This window comes from Hypanus sabinus, chromosome 6, assembly GCF_030144855.1.
Source record: "Hypanus sabinus isolate sHypSab1 chromosome 6, sHypSab1.hap1, whole genome shotgun sequence".
Taxonomy (NCBI): Eukaryota; Metazoa; Chordata; class Chondrichthyes; order Myliobatiformes; family Dasyatidae; genus Hypanus; species Hypanus sabinus.
This window is the reverse complement of record NC_082711.1, coordinates 180569722-180595646: the sequence shown is the minus strand read 5'-3', so window position 1 is coordinate 180595646 and position 25925 is coordinate 180569722. Positions and strand designations below refer to the sequence as shown.

Genomic DNA, 25925 nt, shown 5'->3' with positions numbered 1-25925 from the left:
TCTCTGGATTTTACCCAGGCCGGAAGGCAGCTGCCGTTAAACTCTCACTGATGATGCACCTCATTCTGTTTCTTCCCAGTTAGAAAGCTCAGTTTAGATGAGAACTCAAACCCTCAGTCATCTGTTCAAACATAACAACTGGAGATTCCTTCACTCTGTCCCCCACAACAGGCAGGATTTGCTGATGGCCACGCATACTAATTGTACTTCCCCTTTCCTTTACAACTTGCCAACCCAGGGCACCCTCTACTGCCACGACGAGGCCCCACTCAGACTGGAGGAGCAGAGCCTCATATTCCACCTGGGTAGCCTCCAGCCTGATAGTATGAGCATCAATTTCTCTAACTTTCGATAATTCCTCCTCCTCCCCCTTTCCTCTTTCTCCATTTCTCATTTTGGCTCCTCTCTATTTCCTTTTCCTCTCCTTGCCTGCCATGGTCTCTCCCTGGTTCCCTCCTCCCTCCCTTTCTGCCCTGGTCCACCCTCCTCCCCTTTCAGATTACTCCTCCTTCAGCTCTTCGCCTCTTCCACTTATTCCCTCCCAGCTTCTTTCTTCATCCCTGTCCCTTTCCCACTCACCAGCTGGCTTGTCCTCCTCCTCCTCCCCCACCTCCTTATTCTGGCTTTGTCCCCCTTCCTTTCCAGTCCTGATGGAGGGTCTCGGTCTGAAACGTCGACTGTTTATTCCTCTCCATAGATGCTGCCGGACCTGCTGATTCCCTCGGGCACTTAGTGAGGTTCCGTTCCCTGTTTTCCTGCTGCAGGTTGCTTCTCTAATTGGCCCCATCCATGGTTCTCCTCCCCACTACGTGTGTAGGTTTCGAACGGTTGTTCACTTACTGAAAGGCAGTAACGCTGACCACGGTACCACCATCGCCTTTCCAGCTTCAAGGACATCGTCACTGCACAGGATCAGGAAAAGCTGCAGAAAGTTGCAAACTCATGGGTACCAGCCTCCTTAGCATCCAGGACCCCTTCAAAAGAAGATGCTTCAAACAGACAACATCCATCATTAAAGACCCTCCATCACCCAGAGCATGTCCTCTTCTCACTGCTACCATCAGGGAAGAGGTAGAGGAGCCTGAAGACGCACACTCAATGATTCAGGAACAGCTTCTTCCCATCTGCCATCCGATTTCTGAACGGACAGTGAACCCAGCAACACTATTTTTGTCTATATATAAAATTGTAATTATATTTTTTATCTGTATTGTAATGTACCGCTGCTGCAAGAACAACAAGTTTCGCGACATACGCTGGTGATATTCAACCTGATTCTGATTACTGGGGGCTCAGGGCCTGAATCTATAGCCTGAGAAAACAGATTGTACGATGGACCGTGGGCAGTGACTGCATCACACTGAATCGTCAAATTAATACACAATGTGTAGCTGAACAGTACGGTTTAACTTCATTTAAAGTAAAGCAGAGCAGAGTGCAGTGAGGCAGCAACAAGATGCTTCCCTGACATTGAAAGCCTCGCACACTGAAATTTCCTGCCACCTTCTGCATTATTTCTGTCCTTTACTCCTGTTCGGGACACCAAGTTGTTGAATCTGGAGATGATGTTGCCTGGAAGAATGAGGTGAAAATAATGTTCACGGGACGGACGGTGTGATGGGACGGTGTGGAGTGAGATTCACTCTGTGTCTGACCCCGGGATTGTGTGATGGGATGGTGTGGAGGGAGTTTCACTCTGTGTCTGACCCCGGGAGTGTGTAATGGGATGGTGTGAAGGGAGTTTCACTCTGTGTCTGACCCCGGGAGTCTGTGATGGTACGGTGTGCAGGGAGATTCACTCTGTGTCTGACCCCGGGATTGTGTGATGGGACGGTGTGGAGGGAGTTTCACTCTGTGTCTGACCCCGGGAGTGTGTGATGGGACAGTGTAGAGGGAGTTTCATTCTGTGTCTGACCCTGGGAGTGTGTGATGGGACGGTGTGGAGGGAGTTTCACTCTGTATCTGACCCCGGGAGTGTGTGATGGGACGGTGTGGAGGGAGATTCACTCTGTGTCTGACCCTGGGAGTGTGTGATGGGACAGTGTAGAGGGAGTTTCATTCTGTGTCTGACCCTGGGAGTGTGCGATGGGACGGTGTGGAGGGAGTTTCACTCTGTATCTGACCCCGGGAGTGTGTGAGGGGACGGTGAGGAGGGAGTTTCACTCTGTCAGACCCCGGGAGTGTGATGGGACGGTGAGGAGGGAGCTTCACTCTGTCTGACCCCAGTAGTGTGTGATGGGACGGTGTGGAGGGAGCTTCACTCTGTGTCTGATCCTGGGAGTGTGTGATGGGACGGTGTGGAGGGAGATTCACTCTGTGTCTGACCCCGGGAGTGTGTGATGGGACGGTGTGGAGGGAGTTTCACTCTGTATCTGACCCCGGGAGTGTGTGAGGGGACGGTGAGGAGGGAGTTTCACTCTGTCAGACCCCGGGAGTGTGATGGGACGGTGAGGAGGGAGCTTCACTCTGTCTGACCCCAGTAGTGTGTGATGGGACGGTGTGGAGGGAGCTTCACTCTGTGTCTGATCCTGGGAGTGTGTGATGGGACGGTGTGGAGGGAGATTCACTCTGTGTCTGACCCCGGGAGTGTGTGATGGGACGGTGTAGAGGGAGTTTCATTCTGTGTCTGACCCTGGGAGTGTGCGATGGGACGGTGTGGAGGGAGTTTCACTCTGTATCTGACCCCGGGAGTGTGTGAGGGGACGGTGAGGAGGGAGTTTCACTCTGTCAGACCCCGGGAGTGTGATGGGACGGTGAGGAGGGAGCTTCACTCTGTGTCTGACCCTGGGAGTGTGTGATGGGACAGTGTAGAGGGAGTTTCATTCTGTGTCTGACCCTGGGAGTGTGCGATGGGACGGTGTGGAGGGAGTTTCACTCTGTATCTGACCCCGGGAGTGTGTGAGGGGACGGTGAGGAGGGAGTTTCACTCTGTCAGACCCCGGGAGTGTGATGGGACGGTGAGGAGGGAGCTTCACTCTGTCTGACCCCAGTAGTGTGTGATGGGACGGTGTGGAGGGAGCTTCACTCTGTGTCTGATCCTGGGAGTGTGTGATGGGACGGTGTGGAGGGAGATTCACTCTGTGTCTGACCCCGGGAGTGTGTGATGGGACGGTGTGGAGGGAGATTCACTCTGTGTCTGACCCCGGGAGTGTGTGATGGGACGGTGTGGAGGGAGATTCACTCTGTGTCTGACCCCGGGAGTGTGTGATGGGACGGTGTGAAGGGAGTTTCACTCTGTGTCTGACCCCGGGAGTCTGTGATGGTACGGTGTGCAGGGAGATTCACTCTGTGTCTGACCCCGGGATTGTGTGATGGGACGGTGTGGAGGGAGTTTCACTCTGTGTCTGACCCCGGGATTGTGTGATGGGATGGTGTGGAGGGAGTTTCACTCTGTGTCTGACCCCGGGAGTGTGTGATGGGACGGTGTGGAGGGAGATTCACTCTGTGTCTGACCCTGGGAGTGTGTGATGGGACAGTGTAGAGGGAGTTTCATTCTGTGTCTGACCCTGGGAGTGTGTGATGGGACGGTGTGGAGGGAGTTTCACTCTGTATCTGACCCTGGGAGTGTGTGAGGGGACGGTGTGGAGGGAGTTTCACTCTGTATCTGACCCCGGGAGTGTGTGATGGGACGGTGTGGAGGGAGATTCACTCTGTGTCTGACCCTGGGAGTGTGTGATGGGACAGTGTAGAGGGAGTTTCATTCTGTGTCTGACCCTGGGAGTGTGTGATGGGACGGTGTAGAGGGAGTTTCACTCTGTATCTGACCCCGGGAGTGTGTGAGGGGACGGTGAGGAGGGAGTTTCACTCTGTCTGACCCCGGGAGTGTGATGGGACGGTGAGGAGGGAGCTTCACTCTGTCTGACCCCAGGAGAGTGTGATGGGACGGTGTGGAGGGAGCTTCACTCTGTGTCTGATCCTGGGAGTGTGTGATGGGACGGTGTGGAGGGAGATTCACTCTGTGTCTGACCCCGGGAGTGTGTGATGGGACGGTGTGGAGGGAGATTCACTCTGTGTCTGACCCCGGGAGTGTGTGATGGGACGGTGTGGAGGGAGTTTCACTCTGTATCTGACCCCGGGAGTGTGTGAGGGGACGGTGTGGAAGGAGATTCACTCTGTGTCTGACCCCGGGATTGTGTGATGGGACGGTGTGGAGGGAGATTCACTCTGTGTCTGACCCTGGGAGTGTGTGATGGGACAGTGTAGAGGGAGTTTCATTCTGTGTCTGACCCTGGGAGTGTGTGATGGGACGGTGTGGAGGGAGTTTCACTCTGTATCTGACCCCGGGAGTGTGTGAGGGGACGGTGTGGAGGGAGTTTCACTCTGTATCTGACCCCGGGAGTGTGTGATGGGATGGTGTGGAGGGAGATTCACTCTGTGTCTGACCCTGGGAGTGTGTGATGGGACAGTGCAGAGGGAGTTTCATTCTGTGTCTGACCCTGGGAGTGTGTGATGGGACGGTGTGGAGGGAGTTTCACTCTGTATCTGACCCCGGGAGTGTGTGAGGGGACGGTGAGGAGGGAGTTTCACTCTGTCTGACCCTGGGAGTGTGATGGGACGGTGAGGAGGGAGCTTCACTCTGTCTGACCCCAGGAGTGTGTGATGGGACGGTGTGGAGGGAGCTTCACTCTGTGTCTGATCCTGGGAGTGTGTGATGGGACGGTGTGGAGGGAGATTCACTCTGTGTCTGACCCCGGGAGTGTGTGATGGGACGGTGTGGAGGGAGATTCACTCTGTGTCTGACCCCGGGAGTGTGTGATGGGACGGTGTGGAGGGAGATTCACTCTGTGTCTGATCCTGGGAGTGTGTGATGGGACGGTGTGGAGGGAGATTCACTCTGTGTCTGACACTCGGAGTGTGTGATGGGACGGTGTTGAAGGAGATTCACTCTGTGTCTGACCCCGGGAGTGTGTGATGGGACAATGTGGAGGGAGATTCTCTCTGTGTCTGACCCAGGGAGTGTGTGATGGGACAGTGTAGAGGGAGTTTCACTCTGTATCAGACCCCGGGAGTGTGTGAGGGGATGGTGAGGAGGGAGTTTAACACTGTCTGACCCCGGGAGTGTGATGGGACGGTGAGGAGGGAGGTTCACTCTGTATCTGACCCCGGGAGTGTGTGAGGGGACGGTGTGGAGGGAGAGTCACTCTGTGTCTGAGCCCGGGAGTGTGTGATGCGACAGTGAGGAGGGAGATTCACTCTGTGTCTGACCCCAGGAGTGTGATGGGACGGTGAGGAGGGAGCTTCACTCTGTCTGACCCCAGGAGTGTGTGATGGGACGGTGTGGAGGGAGCTTCACTCTGTGTCTGACCCCGGGAGTGTGTGATGGGACGGTGTGGAGGGAGATTCACTCTGTGTCTGACCCCGGGAGTGTGTGATGGGACGGTGTGGAGGGAGATTCACTCTGTCTCTGATCCTGGGAGTGTGTGATGGGACGGTGTGGAGGGAGATTCACTCTGTGTCTGACCCCGGGAGTGTGTGATGGGACGGTGTGGAGGGAGATTCACTCTGTGTCTGACCCTGGGAGTGTGTGATGGGATGGTGTGGAGGGAGATTCACTCTGTGTCTGACCACGGGAGTGTGTGATGGGACAGTGTGGAGGGAGATTCTCTCTGTGTCTGACCCAGGGAGTGTGTGATGGGACAGTGTAGAGGGAGTTTCACTCTGTGTCTGACCCCGGGAGTGTGTGATGGGACGGTGTGGAGGGAGCTTCACTCTGTGTCTGATCCTGGGAGTGTGTGATGGTACGGTGTGGAGGGAGATTCACTCTGTGTCTGACCCCGGGAGTGTGTGATGGGACGGTGTGGAGGGAGATTCACTCTGTGTCTGACCCCGGGAGTGTGTGATGGGACGGTGTGGAGGGAGATTCACTCTGTGTCTGACCCCGGGATTGTGTGATGGGACGGTGTGGAGGGAGATTCACTCTGTGTCTGACACCGGGAGTGTGTGATGGGACGGTGTGGAGGGAGTTTCACTCTGTATCTGACCCCGGGAGTGTGTGATGGGACGGTGTGGAGGGAGATTCACTCTGTGTCTGACCCTGGGAGTGTGTGATGGGACAGTGTAGAGGGAGTTTCATTCTGTGTCTGACCCTGGGAGTGTGTGATGGGACGGTGTAGAGGGAGTTTCACTCTGTATCTGACCCCGGGAGTGTGTGAGGGGACGGTGAGGAGGGAGTTTCACTCTGTCTGACCCCGGGAGTGTGATGGGACGGTGAGGAGGGAGCTTCACTCTGTCTGACCCCAGGAGAGTGTGATGGGACGGTGTGGAGGGAGCTTCACTCTGTGTCTGATCCTGGGAGTGTGTGATGGGACGGTGTGGAGGGAGATTCACTCTGTGTCTGACCCCGGGAGTGTGTGATGGGACGGTGTGGAGGGAGATTCACTCTGTGTCTGACCCCGGGAGTGTGTGATGGGACGGTGTGGAGGGAGTTTCACTCTGTATCTGACCCCGGGAGTGTGTGAGGGGACGGTGTGGAAGGAGATTCACTCTGTGTCTGACCCCGGGATTGTGTGATGGGACGGTGTGGAGGGAGATTCACTCTGTGTCTGACCCTGGGAGTGTGTGATGGGACAGTGTAGAGGGAGTTTCATTCTGTGTCTGACCCTGGGAGTGTGTGATGGGACGGTGTGGAGGGAGTTTCACTCTGTATCTGACCCCGGGAGTGTGTGAGGGGACGGTGTGGAGGGAGTTTCACTCTGTATCTGACCCCGGGAGTGTGTGATGGGATGGTGTGGAGGGAGATTCACTCTGTGTCTGACCCTGGGAGTGTGTGATGGGACAGTGCAGAGGGAGTTTCATTCTGTGTCTGACCCTGGGAGTGTGTGATGGGACGGTGTGGAGGGAGTTTCACTCTGTATCTGACCCCGGGAGTGTGTGAGGGGACGGTGAGGAGGGAGTTTCACTCTGTCTGACCCTGGGAGTGTGATGGGACGGTGAGGAGGGAGCTTCACTCTGTCTGACCCCAGGAGTGTGTGATGGGACGGTGTGGAGGGAGCTTCACTCTGTGTCTGATCCTGGGAGTGTGTGATGGGACGGTGTGGAGGGAGATTCACTCTGTGTCTGACCCCGGGAGTGTGTGATGGGACGGTGTGGAGGGAGATTCACTCTGTGTCTGACCCCGGGAGTGTGTGATGGGACGGTGTGGAGGGAGATTCACTCTGTGTCTGATCCTGGGAGTGTGTGATGGGACGGTGTGGAGGGAGATTCACTCTGTGTCTGACACTCGGAGTGTGTGATGGGACGGTGTTGAAGGAGATTCACTCTGTGTCTGACCCCGGGAGTGTGTGATGGGACAATGTGGAGGGAGATTCTCTCTGTGTCTGACCCAGGGAGTGTGTGATGGGACAGTGTAGAGGGAGTTTCACTCTGTATCAGACCCCGGGAGTGTGTGAGGGGATGGTGAGGAGGGAGTTTAACACTGTCTGACCCCGGGAGTGTGATGGGACGGTGAGGAGGGAGTTTCACTCTGTATCTGACCCCGGGAGTGTGTGAGGGGACGGTGTGGAGGGAGAGTCACTCTGTGTCTGAGCCCGGGAGTGTGTGATGCGACAGTGAGGAGGGAGATTCACTCTGTGTCTGACACCAGGAGTGTGATGGGACGGTGAGGAGGGAGCTTCACTCTGTCTGACCCCAGGAGTGTGTGATGGGACGGTGTGGAGGCAGATTCACTCTGTCTCTGATCCTGGGAGTGTGTGATGGGACGGTGTGGAGGGAGATTCACTCTGTGTCTGACCCCGGGAGTGTGTGATGGGACGGTGTGGAGGGAGATTCACTCTGTGTCTGACCCCGGGAGTGTGTGATGGGATGGTGTGGAGGGAGATTCACTCTGTGTCTGACCACGGGAGTGTGTGATGGGACAGTGTGGAGGGAGATTCTCTCTGTGTCTGACCCAGGGAGTGTGTGATGGGACAGTGTAGAGGGAGTTTCACTCTGTGTCTGACCCCGGGAGTGTGTGATGGGACGGTGTGGAGGGAGCTTCACTCTGTGTCTGATCCTGGGAGTGTGTGATGGTACGGTGTGGAGGGAGATTCACTCTGTGTCTGACCCCGGGAGTGTGTGATGGGACGGTGTGGAGGGAGATTCACTCTGTGTCTGACCCCGGGAGTGTGTGATGGGACGGTGTGGAGGGAGATTCACTCTGTGTCTGACCCCGGGATTGTGTGATGGGACGGTGTGGAGGGAGATTCACTCTGTGTCTGACACCGGGAGTGTGTGATGGGACGGTGTGGAGGGAGATTCACTCTGTGTCTGACCCTGGGAGTGTGTGATGGGACGGTGTGGAGGGAGATTCACTCTGTGTCTGACCCCGGGAGTGTGTGATGGGACAGTGTGGAGGGAGATTCTCTCTGTGTCTGACCCAGGGAGTGTGTGATGGGACAGTGTAGAGGGAGTTTCACTCTGTGTCTGACCCCAGGAGTGTGATGGGACGGTGAGGAGGGAGCTTCACTCTGTCTGACCCCAGGAGTGTGTGATGGGACGGTGTGGAGGGAGCTTCACTCTGTGTCTGACCCCGGGAGTGTGTGATGTGACGGTGTGGAGGGAGATTCACTCTGTGTCTGACCCCGGGAGTGTGTGATGGGACGGTGTGGAGGGAGATTCACTCTGTGTCTGACCCCGGGATTGTGTGATGGGATGGTGAGGAGGGAGTTTCACTCTGTATCTGACACCGGGAGTGTGTGATGGGACGGTGTGGAGGGAGTTTCACTCTGTATCTGACCCCGGGAGTGTGTGATGGGACAGTGCAGAGGGAGTTTCATTCTGTGTCTGACCCTGGGAGTGTGTGATGGGACGGTGTGGAGGGAGTTTCACTCTGTATCTGACCCCGGGAGTGTGTGAGGGGACGGTGAGGAGGGAGTTTCACTCTGTCTGACCCTGGGAGTGTGATGGGACGGTGAGGAGGGAGCTTCACTCTGTCTGACCCCAGGAGTGTGTGATGGGACGGTGTGGAGGGAGCTTCACTCTGTGTCTGATCCTGGGAGTGTGTGATGGGACGGTGTGGAGGGAGATTCACTCCGTGTCTGACCCCGGGAGTGTGTGATGGGACGGTGTGGAGGGAGATTCACTCTGTGTCTGACCCCGGGAGTGTGTGATGGGACGGTGTGGAGGGAGATTCACTCTGTGTCTGATCCTGGGAGTGTGTGATGGGACGGTGTGGAGGGAGATTCACTCTGTGTCTGACCCAGGGAGTGTGTGATGGGACAGTGTAGAGGGAGTTTCACTCTGTATCAGACCCCGGGAGTGTGTGAGGGGATGGTGAGGAGGGAGTTTAACACTGTCTGACCCCGGGAGTGTGATGGGACGGTGAGGAGGGAGTTTCACTCTGTATCTGACCCCGGGAGTGTGTGAGGGGACGGTGTGGAGGGAGAGTCACTCTGTGTCTGAGCCCGGGAGTGTGTGATGCGACAGTGAGGAGGGAGATTCACTCTGTGTCTGACACCAGGAGTGTGATGGGACGGTGAGGAGGGAGCTTCACTCTGTCTGACCCCAGGAGTGTGTGATGGGACGGTGTGGAGGCAGATTCACTCTGTCTCTGATCCTGGGAGTGTGTGATGGGACGGTGTGGAGGGAGATTCACTCTGTGTCTGACCCCGGGAGTGTGTGATGGGACGGTGTGGAGGGAGATTCACTCTGTGTCTGACCCCGGGAGTGTGTGATGGGATGGTGTGGAGGGAGATTCACTCTGTGTCTGACCACGGGAGTGTGTGATGGGACAGTGTGGAGGGAGATTCTCTCTGTGTCTGACCCAGGGAGTGTGTGATGGGACAGTGTAGAGGGAGTTTCACTCTGTGTCTGACCCCGGGAGTGTGTGATGGGACGGTGTGGAGGGAGCTTCACTCTGTGTCTGATCCTGGGAGTGTGTGATGGTACGGTGTGGAGGGAGATTCACTCTGTGTCTGACCCCGGGAGTGTGTGATGGGACGGTGTGGAGGGAGATTCACTCTGTGTCTGACCCCGGGAGTGTGTGATGGGACGGTGTGGAGGGAGATTCACTCTGTGTCTGACCCCGGGATTGTGTGATGGGACGGTGTGGAGGGAGATTCACTCTGTGTCTGACACCGGGAGTGTGTGATGGGACGGTGTGGAGGGAGATTCACTCTGTGTCTGACCCTGGGAGTGTGTGATGGGACGGTGTGGAGGGAGATTCACTCTGTGTCTGACCCCGGGAGTGTGTGATGGGACAGTGTGGAGGGAGATTCTCTCTGTGTCTGACCCAGGGAGTGTGTGATGGGACAGTGTAGAGGGAGTTTCACTCTGTGTCTGACCCCAGGAGTGTGATGGGACGGTGAGGAGGGAGCTTCACTCTGTCTGACCCCAGGAGTGTGTGATGGGACGGTGTGGAGGGAGCTTCACTCTGTGTCTGACCCCGGGAGTGTGTGATGTGACGGTGTGGAGGGAGATTCACTCTGTGTCTGACCCCGGGAGTGTGTGATGGGACGGTGTGGAGGGAGATTCACTCTGTGTCTGACCCCGGGATTGTGTGATGGGATGGTGAGGAGGGAGTTTCACTCTGTATCTGACACCGGGAGTGTGTGATGGGACGGTGTGGAGGGAGTTTCACTCTGTATCTGACCCCGGGAGTGTGTGAGGGGACGGTGAGGAGGGAGTTTCACTCTGTCTGACCCTGGGAGTGTGATGGGACGGTGAGGAGGGAGCTTCACTCTGTCTGACCCCAGGAGTGTGTGATGGGACGGTGTGGAGGGAGCTTCACACTGTGTCTGATCCTGGGAGTGTGTGATGGGACGGTGTGGAGGGAGATTCACTCTGTGTCTGACCCCGGGAGTGTGTGATGGGACGGTGTGGAGGGAGATTCACTCTGTGTCTGACCCCGGGAGTGTGTGATGGGACGGTGTGGAGGGAGATTCACTCTGTGTCTGATCCTGGGAGTGTGTGATGGGACGGTGTGGAGGGAGATTCACTCTGTGTCTGACACTCGGAGTGTGTGATGGGACGGTGTGGAAGGAGATTCACTCTGTGTCTGACCCCGGGAGTGTGTGATGGGACCATGTGGAGGGAGATTCTCTCTGTGTCTGACCCAGGGAGTGTGTGATGGGACAGTGTAGAGGGAGTTTCACTCTGTATCAGACCCCGGGAGTGTGTGAGGGGACGGTGTGGAGGGAGAGTCACTCTGTGTCTGAGCCCGGGAGTGTGTGATGCGACAGTGAGGAGGGAGATTCACTCTGTGTCTGACCCCAGGAGTGTGATGGGACGGTGAGGAGGGAGCTTCACTCTGTCTGACCCCAGGAGTGTGTGATGGGACGGTGTGGAGGGAGCTTCACTCTGTGTCTGACCCCGGGAGTGTGTGATGGGACGGTGTGGAGGGAGATTCACTCTGTGTCTGACCCCGGGAGTGTGTGATGGGACGGTGTGGAGGGAGATTCACTCTGTCTCTGATCCTGGGAGTGTGTGATGGGACGGTGTGGAGGGAGATTCACTCTGTGTCTGACCCCGGGAGTGTGTGATGGGACGGTGTGGAGGGAGATTCACTCTGTGTCTGACCCTGGGAGTGTGTGATGGGATGGTGTGGAGGGAGATTCACTCTGTGTCTGACCCCGGGAGTGTGTGATGGGACAGTGTGGAGGGAGATTCTCTCTGTGTCTGACCCAGGGAGTGTGTGATGGGACAGTGTAGAGGGAGTTTCACTCTGTGTCTGACCCCGGGAGTGTGTGATGGGACGGTGTGGAGGGAGCTTCACTCTGTGTCTGATCCTGGGAGTGTGTGATGGTACGGTGTGGAGGGAGATTCACTCTGTGTCTGACCCCGGGAGTGTGTGATGGGACGGTGTGGAGGGAGATTCACTCTGTGTCTGACCCCGGGAGTGTGTGATGGGACGGTGTGGAGGGAGATTCACTCTGTGTCTGACCCCGGGATTGTGTGATGGGACGGTGTGGAGGGAGATTCACTCTGTGTCTGACCCCGGGAGTGTGTGATGTGACAGTGTGGAGGGAGATTCACTCTGTGTCTGACCCCGGGAGTGTGTGATGGGACGGTGTGGAGGGAGATTCACTCTGTGTCTGACCCCGGGATTGTGTGATGGGACGGTGTGGAGGGAGATTCACTCTGTGTCTGACCCTGGGAGTGTGTGATGGGACGGTGTGGAGGGAGCTTCACTCTGTGTCTGACCCCGTGAGTGTGTGATGGGACGGTGTGGAGGGAGAGTCACTCTGTGTCTGACCCCGGGAGTGTGTGATGGGACGGTGTGGAGGGAGAGTCACTCTGTGTCTGACCCCCGGAGTGTGTGATGGGACGGTGTGGAGGGAGAGTCACTCTGTCTCTGATCCTGGGAGTGTGTGATGGGACGGTGTGGAGGGAGATTCACTCTGTGTCTGACCCCGGGAGTGTGTGATGGGACGGTGTGGAGGGAGCTTCACTCTGTGTCTGATCCTGGGAGTGTGTGATGGTACGGTGTGGAGGGAGATTCACTCTGTGTCTGACCCCGGGAGTGTGTGATGGGACGGTGTGGAGGGAGATTCACTCTGTGTCTGACCCAGGGAGTGTGTGATGGGACAGTGTAGAGGGAGTTTCATTCTGTGTCTGACCCCAGGAGTGTGATGGGACGGTGAGGAGGGAGATTCACTCTGTGTCTGACCCTGGGAGTGTGTGATGGGATGGTGTGGAGGGAGTTTCACTCTGTGTCTGATCCCAGGAGTGTGTGATGGGATGGTGTGGAGGGAGTTCCACTCTGTATCTGACCCTGGGAGTGTGTGATGGGATGGTGTAGAGGGAGCTTCGCTCTGTGTCTGACCCCATGAGTGTGATGGGACGGTGAGGAGGGAGTTTCATTCTGTGTCTGACCCTGGGAGTGTGATGGGACGGTGTGGAGGGAGATTCACTCTGTGTCTGACCCCGGGAGTGTGTGATGGGACAGTGTGGATGGAGTTTCACTCTGTGTCTGACCCCGGGAGTGTGTAACGGGACGGTGTGAAGGAGATTCACTCTGTGTCTGACCCTGGGAGTGTGTGATGGGACGGTGTGGAGGGAGATTCACTCTGTGTCTGACCCCGGGAGTGTGTGATGGGACGGTGTGGAGGGCGTTTCACTCTGTGTCTGACCCCGGGATTGTGTGATGGGACGGTGTGGAGGGAGATTCACTCTGTGTCTGACCCCAGGAGTGTGTAATGGGATGGTGTGAAGGAGATTCACTCTGTGTCTGACCCCAGGAGTTTGTGATGGGACGGTGTGGAGGGAGTTTCACTCTTTGTCTGACCCTGGGAGTGTGATGGGACGGTGTGGAGGGAGATTCACTCTGTGTCTGATCCTCAGGTGCGGAAAAGCAGCAGTTTGTGGTGAGCAGTGAAGAGGATGTGCCATGTGTGGGCAGTGTCTACAAGCAGCAGATGGTACTGGGTGACGTGGTGGCACAGCCCGTGTTGGATTGCCTGATACACGTGGCACAGCTGTACGGGGAGCCTATACTCACCTACCAGTGCCTGCCCTACGTCGCCTACCTGGTAAGCCCATGTCCCAGGCCTCATCCCGATCCTGGGATGGGGGAGGGGTGTTTGGTCTGGGGCCCACTCATCGTCCATCAGAAGTGACCGGGGGAATGGTTAGTTTAGAGGGCTCGGTCACAGAGACCACAGCCCATTGTCCCTCCCTCTCTTATTTACATTTCTGGTTTATGGACTGACCGGTCCCTCCACCCAGAGAATTGGTGATGGGGAGCAGGAATGTGTGCATTCAGATGGCAGGGTACCATTGAGATGCAGATCATGCCCTTCGGCCCAACTGATCTGTACTGACCGCCCAGTCGCACTGATCCCACAGTATCACACTGAGGAAGGGGTGGTCTAGTCACGGGCTGAGGCTGCTGCCAAGGGAGGCAGGGGTGGGCAGCTGAGTGATGTGACGCACAGTACGTGCTGGGGAATGGAAACCATGGAAATGAGCTGGGAGGCAGCCGGCTGGGATGGGTCCCAGACTGTGTGACCATCACTGAGCCAACAGGGTGGACACAGAGCAAAGGTCAGTGTGGAGGAAATGGTATTGGCTGCACTCTGACCCCGTAGGTTGTGTCCCACAGGTTGCCCCTAGCAACAGCCGGCGGCTGAACAGTCGGAAGGAGGCAGGGCTGTTGGCAGCAGTGGTTCTGATGCACAAGATCATTGTCTACCTGTCGGACACCACCCTGATGGACATCTTGCCGAAGATTAACCAGGACCTGCTGCTGCCTGTGCTGGAAGTGCTCACCTCCCCCCTCACCAGGTGAGGATCTTGCATGTGGGTTGCTCTCTCGGTGTGGGTGGGGGTGTTGTGAACCGGTGTGGGTGGGGGTGTTGTGAACCGGTCACTGTGGGTGGGGGTGTTGTGAACCGGTCTCGGTGTTGTGAAACGGTCTCGGTGTGGGTGGTGGTGTTGTGAACCAGTCTCGGTGTGGGTGGGGGTGTTGTGAACCTGGTCTCGGTGTGGGTGGGGGTGTTGTGAACAGGTCTCGGTGGGTGGGGGTGTTGTGAACCGGTCTCGGTGGGTGGGGTTGTTGTGAACAGGTCTCGGTGGGTGGGGGTGTTGTGAACCGGTCTCGGTGGGTGGGGTTGTTGTGAACAGGTCTCGGTGATGTGAACCGGTCTCAGTGGGTGGGGGTATTGTGAACCGGTCTCGGTGGGTGGGGTTGTTGTGAACAGGTCTCGGTGTTGTGAACCGGTCTCAGTGGGTGGGGGTATTGTGAACCGGTCTCGGTGGGTGGGGTTGTTGTGAACAGGTCTCGGTGTTGTGAACCGGTCACTGTGGGTGGGGGTGTTCTGAACAGGTCTCGGTGTTGTGAACTGGTCTCAGTGGGTGTTGTGAACCGGTCTCTGTGGGTGGGGGTGTTGTGAACAGGTCTCGGTGTGGGTGGGGGTTTTGTGAACCGGTCTCGGTGTGGGTGGGGGTGTTGTGAACCGGTCTCAGTGGGTGGGGGTGTTCTGAACAGGTCTCGGTGTTGTGAACCGGTCTCAGTGGGTGTGGGTGTTGTGAACCGGTCTCGGTGTTGTGAACCGGTCTCGGTGTGGGTGGTGGTGTTGTGAACCAGTCTCGGTGTGGGTGGGGGTGTTGTGAACCTGGTCTCGGTGTGGGTGGGGGTGTTGTGAACCAGTCTTGGTGTGGGTGGGGGTGTTGTGAACCGGTCTCGGTGTGGGTGGGGGTGTTGTGAACCGGTCACTGTGTTGTGAACCAGTCTCAGTGTTGTGAACCGGTCACTGTGGGTGGGGGTGTTGTGAACCGGTCTCGGTGTGGGTGGGGGTGTTGTGTACCGGTCTTGGTGGGTGGGGGTGTTGTGAACAGGTCTCGGTGTTGTGAACCGGTCTCGGTGGGGGTGTTGTGAACCGGTCTCGGTGTGGGTGGGGGTATTGTGAACTGGTCTCGGTGTGGGTGGGGGTGTTGTGAACCGGTCTCGGTGTGGGTGGGGGTGTCGTGAACCGGTCTCTGTGTGTGGGGGTGTTGTGAACCGGTCACTGTGGGTGGGGGTGTTGTGAACCGGTCTCTGTGTTGTGAACCGGTCTCGGTGTGGGTGGGGGTGTTGTGAACCAGTCTCTGTGTGTGGGGGTGTTGTGAACCGGTCTCAGTGTGGGTGGGGGTGTTATGAACCGGTCTCGGTGTGGGTGGGGGTGTTGTGAACCGGTCTCTGTGGGTGGGGGTGTTGTGAAACGGTCTTTGTGGGTGGGGGTGTGGTGAACCGGTCTCAGTGTGGGTGGGGGTGTTATGAACCGGTCTTGGTGTGGGTGGGGGTGTTATGAACTGGTCTCTGTGGGTGGGTGTGTTTTGAACCGGTCTCTGTGGGTGGGGGTGTTGTGAACCGGTCTCAGTGTGGGTGGGGGTGTTGTGAACCGGTCTCTGTGGGTGGGGGTGTGGTGAACCGGTCACTGTGGGTGGGCATGTTGTGAACCGGTCTCAGTGTGGGTGGGGGTGTTGTGAACCGGTCTCTGTGGGTGGGGGTGTTGTGAACCGGTCACTGTGGGTGGGGGTGTGGTGAACCGGTCACTGTGGGTAGGGGTGTTGTGAACCGGTCTCTGTGGGTGGGGGTGTTGTGAACCGGTCTCGGTGGGTGGGGTTGTTGTGAACCGGTCTCAGTGGGTGGGGGTGTTGTGAACAGGTCTCGGTGTTGTGAACCGGTCTCTGTGGGTGGGGGTGTTGTGAACCGGTCTCGGTGGGTGGGGTTGTTGTGAACCGGTCTCGGTGGGTGGGGTTGTTGTGAACAGGTCTCGGTGTTGTGAACCGGTCACTGTGGGTGGGGGTGTTCTGAACAGGTCTCGGTGTTGTGAACTGGTCTCAGTGGGTGTTGTGAACCGGTCTCTGTGGGTGGGGGTGTTGTGAACAGGTCTCGGTGTGGGTGGGGGTTTTGTGAACCGGTCTCGGTGTGTGGGGGTATTGTGAACCGGTCTCTGTGGGTGGGGGTGTTGTGAACCGGTCTCGGTGGGTGGGGGTGTTGTGAACAGGTCTCGGTGTGTGGGGGTGTTGTGAACTGGTCTCGGTGGGTGGGGGTGTTGTGAACAGGTCTCGGTGTGGGTGGGGGTGTTGTGAACCGGTCACTGTGGGTGGGGGTGTTGTGAACTGGTCTCGGTGGGTGGGGGTATTGTGAACCGGTCTCTGTGTGTGGGGGTATTGTGAACCGGTCTCTGTGGGTGGGGGTATTGTGAACCGGTCTCGGTGGGTGGGGGTGTTGTGAACAGGTCTCGGTGTGGGTGGGGGTGTTGTGAACAGGTCTCGGTGGGTGGGGGTGTTGTGAACAGGTCTCGGTGGGTGGGGGTGTTGTGAACCGGTCTCGGTGGGTGGGGTTGTTGTGAACAGGTCTCGGTGATGTGAACCGGTCTCAGTGGGTGGGGGTATTGTGAACCGGTCTCGGTGGGTGGGGTTGTTGTGAACAGGTCTCGGTGTTGTGAACCGGTCTCAGTGGGTGGGGGTATTGTGAACCGGTGTCGGTGGGTGGGGTTGTTGTGAACAGGTCTCGGTGTTGTGAACCGGTCACTGTGGGTGGGGGTGTTCTGAACAGGTCTCGGTGTTGTGAACTGGTCTCAGTGGGTGTTGTGAACCGGTCTCTGTGGGTGGGGGTGTTGTGAACAGGTCTCGGTGTGGGTGGGGGTTTTGTGAACCGGTCTCGGTGTGTGGGGGTATTGTGAACCGGTCTCTGTGGGTGGGGGTGTTGTGAACTGGTCTCGGTGGGTGGGGGTGTTGTGAACAGGTCTCGGTGTGGGTGGGGGTGTTGTGAACTGGTCTCGGTGGGTGGGGGTGTTGTGAACAGGTCTCGGTGTGGGTGGGGGTGTTGTGAACTGGTCACTGTGGGTGGGGGTGTTGTGAACTGGTCTCGGTGGGTGGGGGTGTTGTGAACAGGTCTCGGTGTGGGTGGGGGTGTTGTGAACCGGTCTCGGTGTGGGTGGGGGTGTTGTGAACCGGTCACTGTGTTGTGAACCAGTCTCGGTGTTGTGAACCGGTCACTGTGGGTGGGGGTGTTGTGAACCGGTCTCGGTGTGGGTGGGGGTGTTGTGAACCGGTCTCGGTGGGTGGGGGTGTTGTGAACAGGTCTCGGTGTGGGTGGGGGTGTTGTGAACAGGTCTCAGTGGGTGGGGGTGTTGTGAACCGGTCTCGGTGGGTGGGGTTGTTGTGAACAGGTCTCGGTGGGTGGGGGTGTTGTGAACCGGTCTCGGTGGGTGGGGTTGTTGTGAACAGGTCTCGGTGATGTGAACCGGTCTCAGTGGGTGGGGGTATTGTGAACCGGTCTCGGTGGGTGGGGTTGTTGTGAACAGGTCTCGGTGTTGTGAACCGGTCTCAGTGGGTGGGGGTATTGTGAACCGGTCTCGGTGGGTGGTGTTGTTGTGAACAGGTCTCGGTATTGTGAACCGGTCACTGTGGGTGGGGGTGTTCTGAACAGGTCTCGGTGTTGTGAACTGGTCTCAGTGGGTGTTGTGAACCGGTCTCTGTGGGTGGGGGTGTTGTGAACAGGTCTCGGTGTGGGTGGGGGTTTTGTGAACCGGTCTCGGTGTGGGTGGGGGTGTTGTGAACCGGTCTCAGTGGGTGGGGGTGTTCTGAACAGGTCTCGGTGTTGTGAACCGGTCTCAGTGGGTGTGGGTGTTGTGAACCGGTCTCGGTGTTGTGAACCGGTCTCGGTGTGGGTGGGGGTGTTGTGAACCGGTCTCGGTGTTGTGAACTGGTCTCGGTGTGGGTGGTGGTGTTGTGAACCAGTCTCGGTGTGGGTGGGGGTGTTGTGAACCTGGTCTCGGTGTGGGTGGGGGTGTTGTGAACCAGTCTTGGTGTGGGTGGGGGTGTTGTGAACCGGTCTCGGTGTGGGTGGGGGTGTTGTGAACCGGTCACTGTGTTGTGAACCAGTCTCGGTGTTGTGAACCGGTCACTGTGGGTGGGGGTGTTGTGAACCGGTCTCGGTGTGGGTGGGGGTGTTGTGTACCGGTCTTGGTGGGTGGCGGTGTTGTGAACAGGTCTCGGTGTTGTGAACCGGTCTCGGTGGGGGTGTTGTGAACCGGTCTCGGTGTGGGTGGGGGTATTGTGAACTGGTCTTGGTGTGGGTGGGGGTGTTGTGAACCGGTCTCGGTGTGGGTGGGGGTGTCGTGAACCGGTCTCTGTGTGTGGGGGTGTTGTGAACCGGTCTCAGTGTGGGTGGGGGTGTTGTGAACCGGTCACTGTGGGTGGGGGTGTTGTGAACCGGTCTCTGTGTTGTGAACCGGTCTCGGTGTGGGTGGGGGTGTTGTGAACCAGTCTCTGTGTGTGGGGGTGTTGTGAACCGGTCTCAGTGTGGGTGGGGGTGTTATGAACCGGTCTCGGTGTGGGTGGGGGTTTTGTGAACCGGTCTCTGTGGGTGGGTGTGTTTTGAACCGGTCTCTGTGGGTGGGGGTGTGGTGAACCGGTCACTGTGGGTGGGGGTGTTGTGAACCGGTCTCTGTGGGTGGGGGTGTTGTGAACCGGTCTCTGTGTTGTGAACCGGTCTCTGTGGGTGGGGGTGTGGTGAACCGGTCTCAGTGTGGGTGGGGGTGTTATGAACCGGTCTCTGTGTTGTGAACCGGTCTCTGTGTGGGTGGGGGTGTTGTGAACCGGTCTCTGTGTTGTGAACCGGTCTCTGTGTGGGTGGGGGTGTTGTGAACCGGTCTCGGTGTGGGTGGGGGTGTTGTGAACCGGTCTCGGTGTGGGTGGGGGTGTTGTGAACCGGTCTCTGTGGGTGGGTGTGTTGTGAACCGGTCTCGGTGTGGGTGGGGGTGTGGTGAACCGGTCACTGTGGGTGGGGGTGTTGTGAACCGGTCTCACTGTGGGTGGGGGTGTTGTGAACCGGTCTCTGTGGGTGGGTGTGTTGTGAACCGGTCTCAGTGTGGGTGGGGGTGTTGTGAACCGGTCTCAGTGTGGGTGGGGGTGTTGTGAACCGGTCTCACTGTGGGTGGGGGTGTTGTGAACCGGTCTCACTGTGGGTGGGAGTGTTGTGAACTGGTCTCAGTGTGGGTGGGGGTGTTGTGAACTGGTCTCAGTGGGTGGGGGTGTTGTGAACCGGTCTCAGTGTGGGTGGGGGTGTTGTGAACCGGTCTCAGTGTGGGTGGGGGTGTTGTGAACTGGTCTCGGTGGGTGGGGGTGTTGTGAACCGGTCTCAGTGTGGGTGGGGGTGTTGTGAACCGGTCTCAGTGGGTGGGGGTGTTGTGAACCGGTCTCAGTGTGGGTGGGGGTGTTGTGAACCGGTCTCAGTGGGTGGGGGTGTTGTGAACCGGTCTCAGTGTGGGTGGGGTTGTTGTGAACAGGTCTCGGTGTGGGTGGGGGTGTTGTGAACCGGTCTCAGTGGGTGGGGGTGTTGTGAACCGGTCTCAGTGGGTGGGGGTGTTGTGAACCGGTCACTGTGGGTGGGGGTGTTGTGAACCGGTCTCAGTGTGGGTGGGGGTGTTGTGAACCGGTCTCAGTGTGGGTGTACGGACTCCCCTGGAGCTCTGGCTGTGCTGCTGACGTTAGGGGTTTGTTCAGTTTCCCAGGTGGGGCCCCAGCCCGCTCTGTGTGGTGAACCGGTCACTGTGGGTGGGGGTGTTGTGAACCGGTCACTGTGGGTGGGGGTGTTGTGAACCGGTCTCGGTGTGGGTGGGGGTGTTGTGAACCGGTCTCTGTGGGTGGGGGTGTGGTGAACCGGTCACTGTGGGTGGGGGTGTTGTGAACCGGTCTCAGTGTGGGTGGGGGTGTGGTGAACCGGTCTCTGTGGGTGGGTGTGTTGTGAACCGGTCTCAGTGTGGGTGGGGGTGTTGTGAACCGGTCTCTGTGTGGGTGGGGGTGTTGTGAACCGGTCTCAGTGTGGGTGGGGGTGTTGTGAACCGGTCTCGGGTGGGGGTATTGTGAACCGGTCTCTGTGGGTGGGGGTGTTGTGAACCGGTCTCGGTGGGTGGGGTTGTTGTGAACAGGTCTCGGTGGGTGGGGGTGTTGTGAACCGGTCTCGGTGGGTGGGGTTGTTGTGAACAGGTCTTGGTGATGTGAACCGGTCTCAGTGGGTGGGGGTATTGTGAACCGGTCTCGGTGGGTGGGGTTGTTGTGAACAGGTCTCGGTGTTGTGAACCGGTCTCAGTGGGTGGGGGTATTGTGAACCGGTCTCGGTGGGTGGGGTTGTTGTGAACAGGTCTCGGTGTTGTGAACCGGTCACTGTGGGTGGGGGTGTTCTGAACAGGTCTCGGTGTTGTGAACTGGTCTCAGTGGGTGTTGTGAACCGGTCTCTGTGGGTGGGGGTGTTGTGAACAGGTCTCGGTGTGGGTGGGGGTTTTGTGAACCGGTCTCGGTGTGTGGGGGTATTGTGAACCGGTCTCTGTGGGTGGGGGTGTTGTGAACTGGTCTCGGTGGGTGGGGGTGTTGTGAACAGGTCTCGGTGTGGGTGGGGGTGTTGTGAACTGGTCTCGGTGGGTGGGGGTGTTGTGAACAGGTCTCGGTGTGGGTGGGGGTGTTGTGAACTGGTCACTGTGGGTGGGGGTGTTGTGAACTGGTCTCGGTGGGTGGGGGTATTGTGAACCGGTCTCTGTGTGTGGGGGTATTGTGAACCGGTCTCTGTGGGTGGGGGTGTTGTGAACCGGTCTCGGTGGGTGGGGGTGTTGTGAACAGGTCTCGGTGTGGGTGGGGGTGTTGTGAACAGGTCTCGGTGGGTGGGGGTGTTGTGAACCGGTCTCAGTGGGTGGGGTTGTTGTGAACAGGTCTCGGTGGGTGGGGGTGTTGTGAACCGGTCTCGGTGGGTGGGGTTGTTGTGAACAGGTCTTGGTGATGTGAACCGGTCTCGGTGGGGGTGTTGTGAACCGGTCTCGGTGTGGGTGGGGGTATTGTGAACTGGTCTTGGTGTGGGTGGGGGTGTCGTGAACCGGTCTCTGTGTGTGGGGGTGTTGTGAACCGGTCACTGTGGGTGGGGGTGTTGTGAACCGGTCTCTGTGTTGTGAACCGGTCTCGGTGTGGGTGGGGGTGTTGTGAACCAGTCTCTGTGTGTGGGGGTGTTGTGAACCGGTCTCAGTGTGGGTGGGGGTGTTATGAACCGGTCTCGGTGTGGGTGGGGGTGTTGTGAACCGGTCTCTGTGGGTGGGTGTGTTTTGAACCGGTCTCTGTGGGTGGGGGTGTGGTGAACCGGTCACTGTGGGTGGGGGTGTTGTGAACCGGTCTCTGTGGGTGGGGGTGTTGTGAACCGGTCTCTGTGTTGTGAACCGGTCTCTGTGGGTGGGGGTGTGGTGAACCGGTCTCAGTGTGGGTGGGGGTGTTATGAACCGGTCTCTGTGTTGTGAACCGGTCTCTGTGTGGGTGGGGGTGTTGTGAACCGGTCTCTGTGTTGTGAACCGGTCTCTGTGTGGGTGGGGGTGTTGTGAACCGGTCTCGGTGTGGGTGGGGGTGTTGTGAACCGGTCTCTGTGGGTGGGTGTGTTGTGAACCGGTCTCGGTGTGGGTGGGGGTGTGGTGAACCGGTCACTGTGGGTGGGGGTGTTGTGAACCGGTCTCACTGTGGGTGGGGGTGTTGTGAACCGGTCTCACTGTGGGTGGGGGTGTTGTGAACCGGTCTCTGTGGGTGGGTGTGTTGTGAACCGGTCTCAGTGTGGGTGGGGGTGTTGTGAACCGGTCTCACTGTGGGTGGGGGTGTTGTGAACCGGTCTCACTGTGGGTGGGAGTGTTGTGAACCGGTCTCAGTGTGGGTGGGGGTGTTGTGAACTGGTCTCGGTGGGTGGGGGTGTTGTGAACCGGTCTCAGTGTGGGTGGGGGTGTTGTGAACTGGTCTCGGTGGGTGGGGGTGTTGTGAACCGGTCTCAGTGTGGGTGGGGGTGTTGTGAACCGGTCTCAGTGGGTGGGGGTGTTGTGAACCGGTCTCAGTGTGGGTGGGGGTGTTGTGAACCGGTCTCAGTGGGTGGGGGTGTTGTGAACCGGTCTCAGTGTGGGTGGGGTTGTTGTGAACAGGTCTCGGTGTGGGTGGGGGTGTTGTGAACCGGTCTCAGTGGGTGGGGGTGTTGTGAACCGGTCTCGGTGGGTGGGGTTGTTGTGAACAGGTCTTGGTGATGTGAACCGGTCTCAGTGGGTGGGGGTATTGTGAACCGGTCTCGGTGGGTGGGGTTGTTGTGAACAGGTCTCGGTGTTGTGAACCGGTCTCAGTGGGTGGGGGTATTGTGAACCGGTCTCGGTGGGTGGGGTTGTTGTGAACAGGTCTCGGTGTTGTGAACCGGTCACTGTGGGTGGGGGTGTTCTGAACAGGTCTCGGTGTTGTGAACTGGTCTCAGTGGGTGTTGTGAACCGGTCTCTGTGGGTGGGGGTGTTGTGAACAGGTCTCGGTGTGGGTGGGGGTTTTGTGAACCGGTCTCGGTGTGTGGGGGTATTGTGAACCGGTCTCTGTGGGTGGGGGTGTTATGAACTGGTCTCGGTGGGTGGGGGTGTTGTGAACAGGTCTCGGTGTGGGTGGGGGTGTTGTGAACTGGTCTCGGTGGGTGGGGGTGTTGTGAACAGGTCTCGGTGTGGGTGGGGGTGTTGTGAACTGGTCACTGTGGGTGGGGGTGTTGTGAACTGGTCTCGGTGGGTGGGGGTATTGTGAACCGGTCTCTGTGTGTGGGGGTATTGTGAACCGGTCTCTGTGGGTGGGGGTGTTGTGAACCGGTCTCGGTGGGTGGGGGTGTTGTGAACAGGTCTCGGTGTGGGTGGGGGTGTTGTGAACAGGTCTCGGTGGGTGGGGGTGTTGTGAACCGGTCTCAGTGGGTGGGGTTGTTGTGAACAGGTCTCGGTGGGTGGGGGTGTTGTGAACCGGTCTCGGTGGGTGGGGTTGTTGTGAACAGGTCTCGGTGATGTGAACCTGTCTCAGTGGGTGGGGGTATTGTGAACCGGTCTCGGTGGGTGGGGTTGTTGTGAACAGGTCTCGGTGTTGTGAACCGGTCTCAGTGGGTGGGGGTATTGTGAACCGGTCTCTGTGGGTGGGGTTGTTGTGAACAGGTCTCGGTATTGTGAACCGGTCACTGTGGGTGGGGGTGTTCTGAACAGGTCTCGGTGTTGTGAACTGGTCTCAGTGGGTGTTCTGAACCGGTCTCTGTGGGTGGGGGTGTTGTGAACAGGTCTCGGTGTGGGTGGGGGTTTTGTGAACCGGTCTCGGTGTGGGTGGGGGTGTTGTGAACCGGTCTCAGTGGGTGGGGGTGTTCTGAACAGGTCTCGGTGTTGTGAACCGGTCTCAGTGGGTGTGGGTGTTGTGAACCGGTCTCGGTGTTGTGAACCGGTCTCGGTGTGGGTGGGGGTGTTGTGAACCGGTCTCGGTGTTGTGAACCGGTCTCGGTGTGGGTGGTGGTGTTGTGAACCAGTCTCGGTGTGGGTGGGGGTGTTGTGAACCTGGTCTCGGTGTGGGTGGGGGTGTTGTGAACCAGTCTTGGTGTGGGTGGGGGTGTTGTGAACCGGTCTCGGTGTGGGTGGGGGTGTTGTGTACCGGTCTTGGTGGGTGGGGGTGTTGTGAACAGGTCTCGGTGTTGTGAACCGGTCTCGGTGGGGGTGTTGTGAACCGGTCTCGGTGTGGGTGGGGGTATTGTGAACTGGTCTTGGTGTGGGTGGGGGTGTTGTGAACCGGTCTCGGTGTGGGTGGGGGTGTCGTGAACTGGTCTCTGTGTGTGGGGGTGTTGTGAACCGGTCACTGTGGGTGGGGGTGTTGTGAACCGGTCTCTGTGTTGTGAACCGGTCTCGGTGTGGGTGGGGGTGTTGTGAACCAGTCTCTGTGTGTGGGGGTGTTGTGAACCGGTCTCAGTGTGGGTGGGGGTGTTATGAACCGGTCTCGGTGTGGGTGGGGGTGTTGTGAACCGGTCTCTGTGGGTGGGTGTGTTTTGAACCGGTCTCTGTGGGTGGGGGTGTGGTGAACCGGTCACTGTGGGTGGGGGTGTTGTGAACCGGTCTCTGTGGGTGGGGGTGTTGTGAACCGGTCTCTGTGTTGTGAACCGGTCTCTGTGGGTGGGGGTGTTGTGAACCGGTCTCGGTGTGGGTGGGGGTGTGGTGAACCGGTCACTGTGGGTGGGGGTGTTGTGAACCGGTCTCAGTGGGTGGGGGTGTTGTGAACCGGTCTCAGTGTGGGTGTACGGACTCCCCTGGAGCTCTGGCTGTGCTGCTGACGTTAGGGGTTTGCTCAGTTTCCCAGGTGGGGCCCCAGCCCGCTCTGTGTGGTGAACCGGTCACTATGGGTGGGGGTGTTGTGAACCAGTCTCGGTGTGGGTGGGGGTGTTGTGAACCTGGTCTCGGTGTGGGTGGGGGTGTTGTGAACCAGTCTTGGTGTGGGTGGGGGTGTTGTGAACCGGTCTCGGTGTGGGTGGGGGTGTTGTGAACCGGTCACTGTGTTGTGAACCAGTCTCGGTGTTGTGAACCGGTCACTGTGGGTGGGGGTGTTGTGAACCGGTCTCGGTGTGGGTGGGGGTGTTGTGAACCGGTCTCTGTGGGTGGGGGTGTGGTGAACCGGTCTCTGTGGGTGGGGGTGTGGTGAACCGGTCACTGTGGGTGGGGGTGTTGTGAACCGGTCTCAGTGTGGGTGGGGGTGTGGTGAACCGGTCTCTGTGGGTGGGTGTGTTGTGAACCGGTCTCAGTGTGGGTGGGGGTGTTGTGAACCGGTCTCTGTGTGGGTGGGGGTGTTGTGAACCGGTCTCAGTGTGGGTGGGGGTGTTGTGAACCGGTCTCGGGTGGGGGTATTGTGAACCGGTCTCTGTGGGTGGGGGTGTTGTGAACCGGTCTCTGTGGGTGGGGGTGTGGTGAACCGGTCTCTGTGGGTGGGGGTGTTGTGAACCGGTCACTGTGGGTGGGTGTGTTGTGAACCGGTCTCAGTGTGGGTGGGGGTGTTGTGAACCGGTCACTGTGGGTGGGGGTGTGGTGAACCGGTCTCTGTGGGTGGGGGTGTGGTGAACCGGTCACTGTGGGTGGGTGTGTTGTGAACCGGTCTCAGTGTGGGTGGGGGTGTTGTGAACCGGTCACTGTGGGTGGGGGTGTTGTGAACCGGTCTCAGTGTGGGTGGGGGTGTTGTGAACCGGTCACTGTGGGTGGGGGTGTTGTGAACCGGTCTCTGTGGGTGGGGGTGTGGTGAACCGGTCACTGTGGGTGGGGGTGTTGTGAACCGGTCTCAGTGTGGGTGGGGGTGTGGTGAACCGGTCTCTGTGGGTGGGGGTGTTGTGAACCGGTCTCTGTGGGTGGGGGTGTGGTGAACCGGTCTCTGTGGGTGGGGGTGTGGTGAACCGGTCTCTGTGGGTGGGGGTGTTGTGAACCGGTCTCGGTGTGGGTGGGGGTGTTGTGAACCGGTCTCAGTGTGGGTGGGGGTGTTGTGAACCGGTCTCACTGTGGGTGGGGGTGTTGTGAACCGGTCTCAGTGTGGGTGGGTGTGTTGTGAACCGGTCTCAGTGTGGGTGGGGGTGTTGTGAACCGGTCTCAGTGTGGGTGTACGGACTCCCCTGGAGCTCTGGCTGTGCTGCTGACGTTAGGGGTTTGCTCAGTTTCCCAGGTGGGGCCCCAGCCCGCTCTGTGTGGTGAACCGGTCACTGTGGGTGG

The 25925-nt window shown here is 58.3% G+C and overlaps 1 protein-coding gene across 1 annotated transcript in view; it reads left to right on the top strand.

The window, feature by feature from the left end:
* The first annotated feature begins 466 nt into the window (after positions 1–466).
* Positions 467–25925, top strand: part of wdr81 (WD repeat domain 81) — a 51637-nt gene continuing 26178 nt past the window's right edge. The window contains exons 1-3 of the mRNA XM_059973737.1: positions 467–1585; positions 13258–13445; positions 14018–14199. Of these exons, the coding sequence (XP_059829720.1) occupies positions 13332–13445; positions 14018–14199 (296 nt within the window). The 5' untranslated portion in view covers positions 467–1585; positions 13258–13331. The remainder of the gene's footprint in view (positions 1586–13257; positions 13446–14017; positions 14200–25925) is intronic.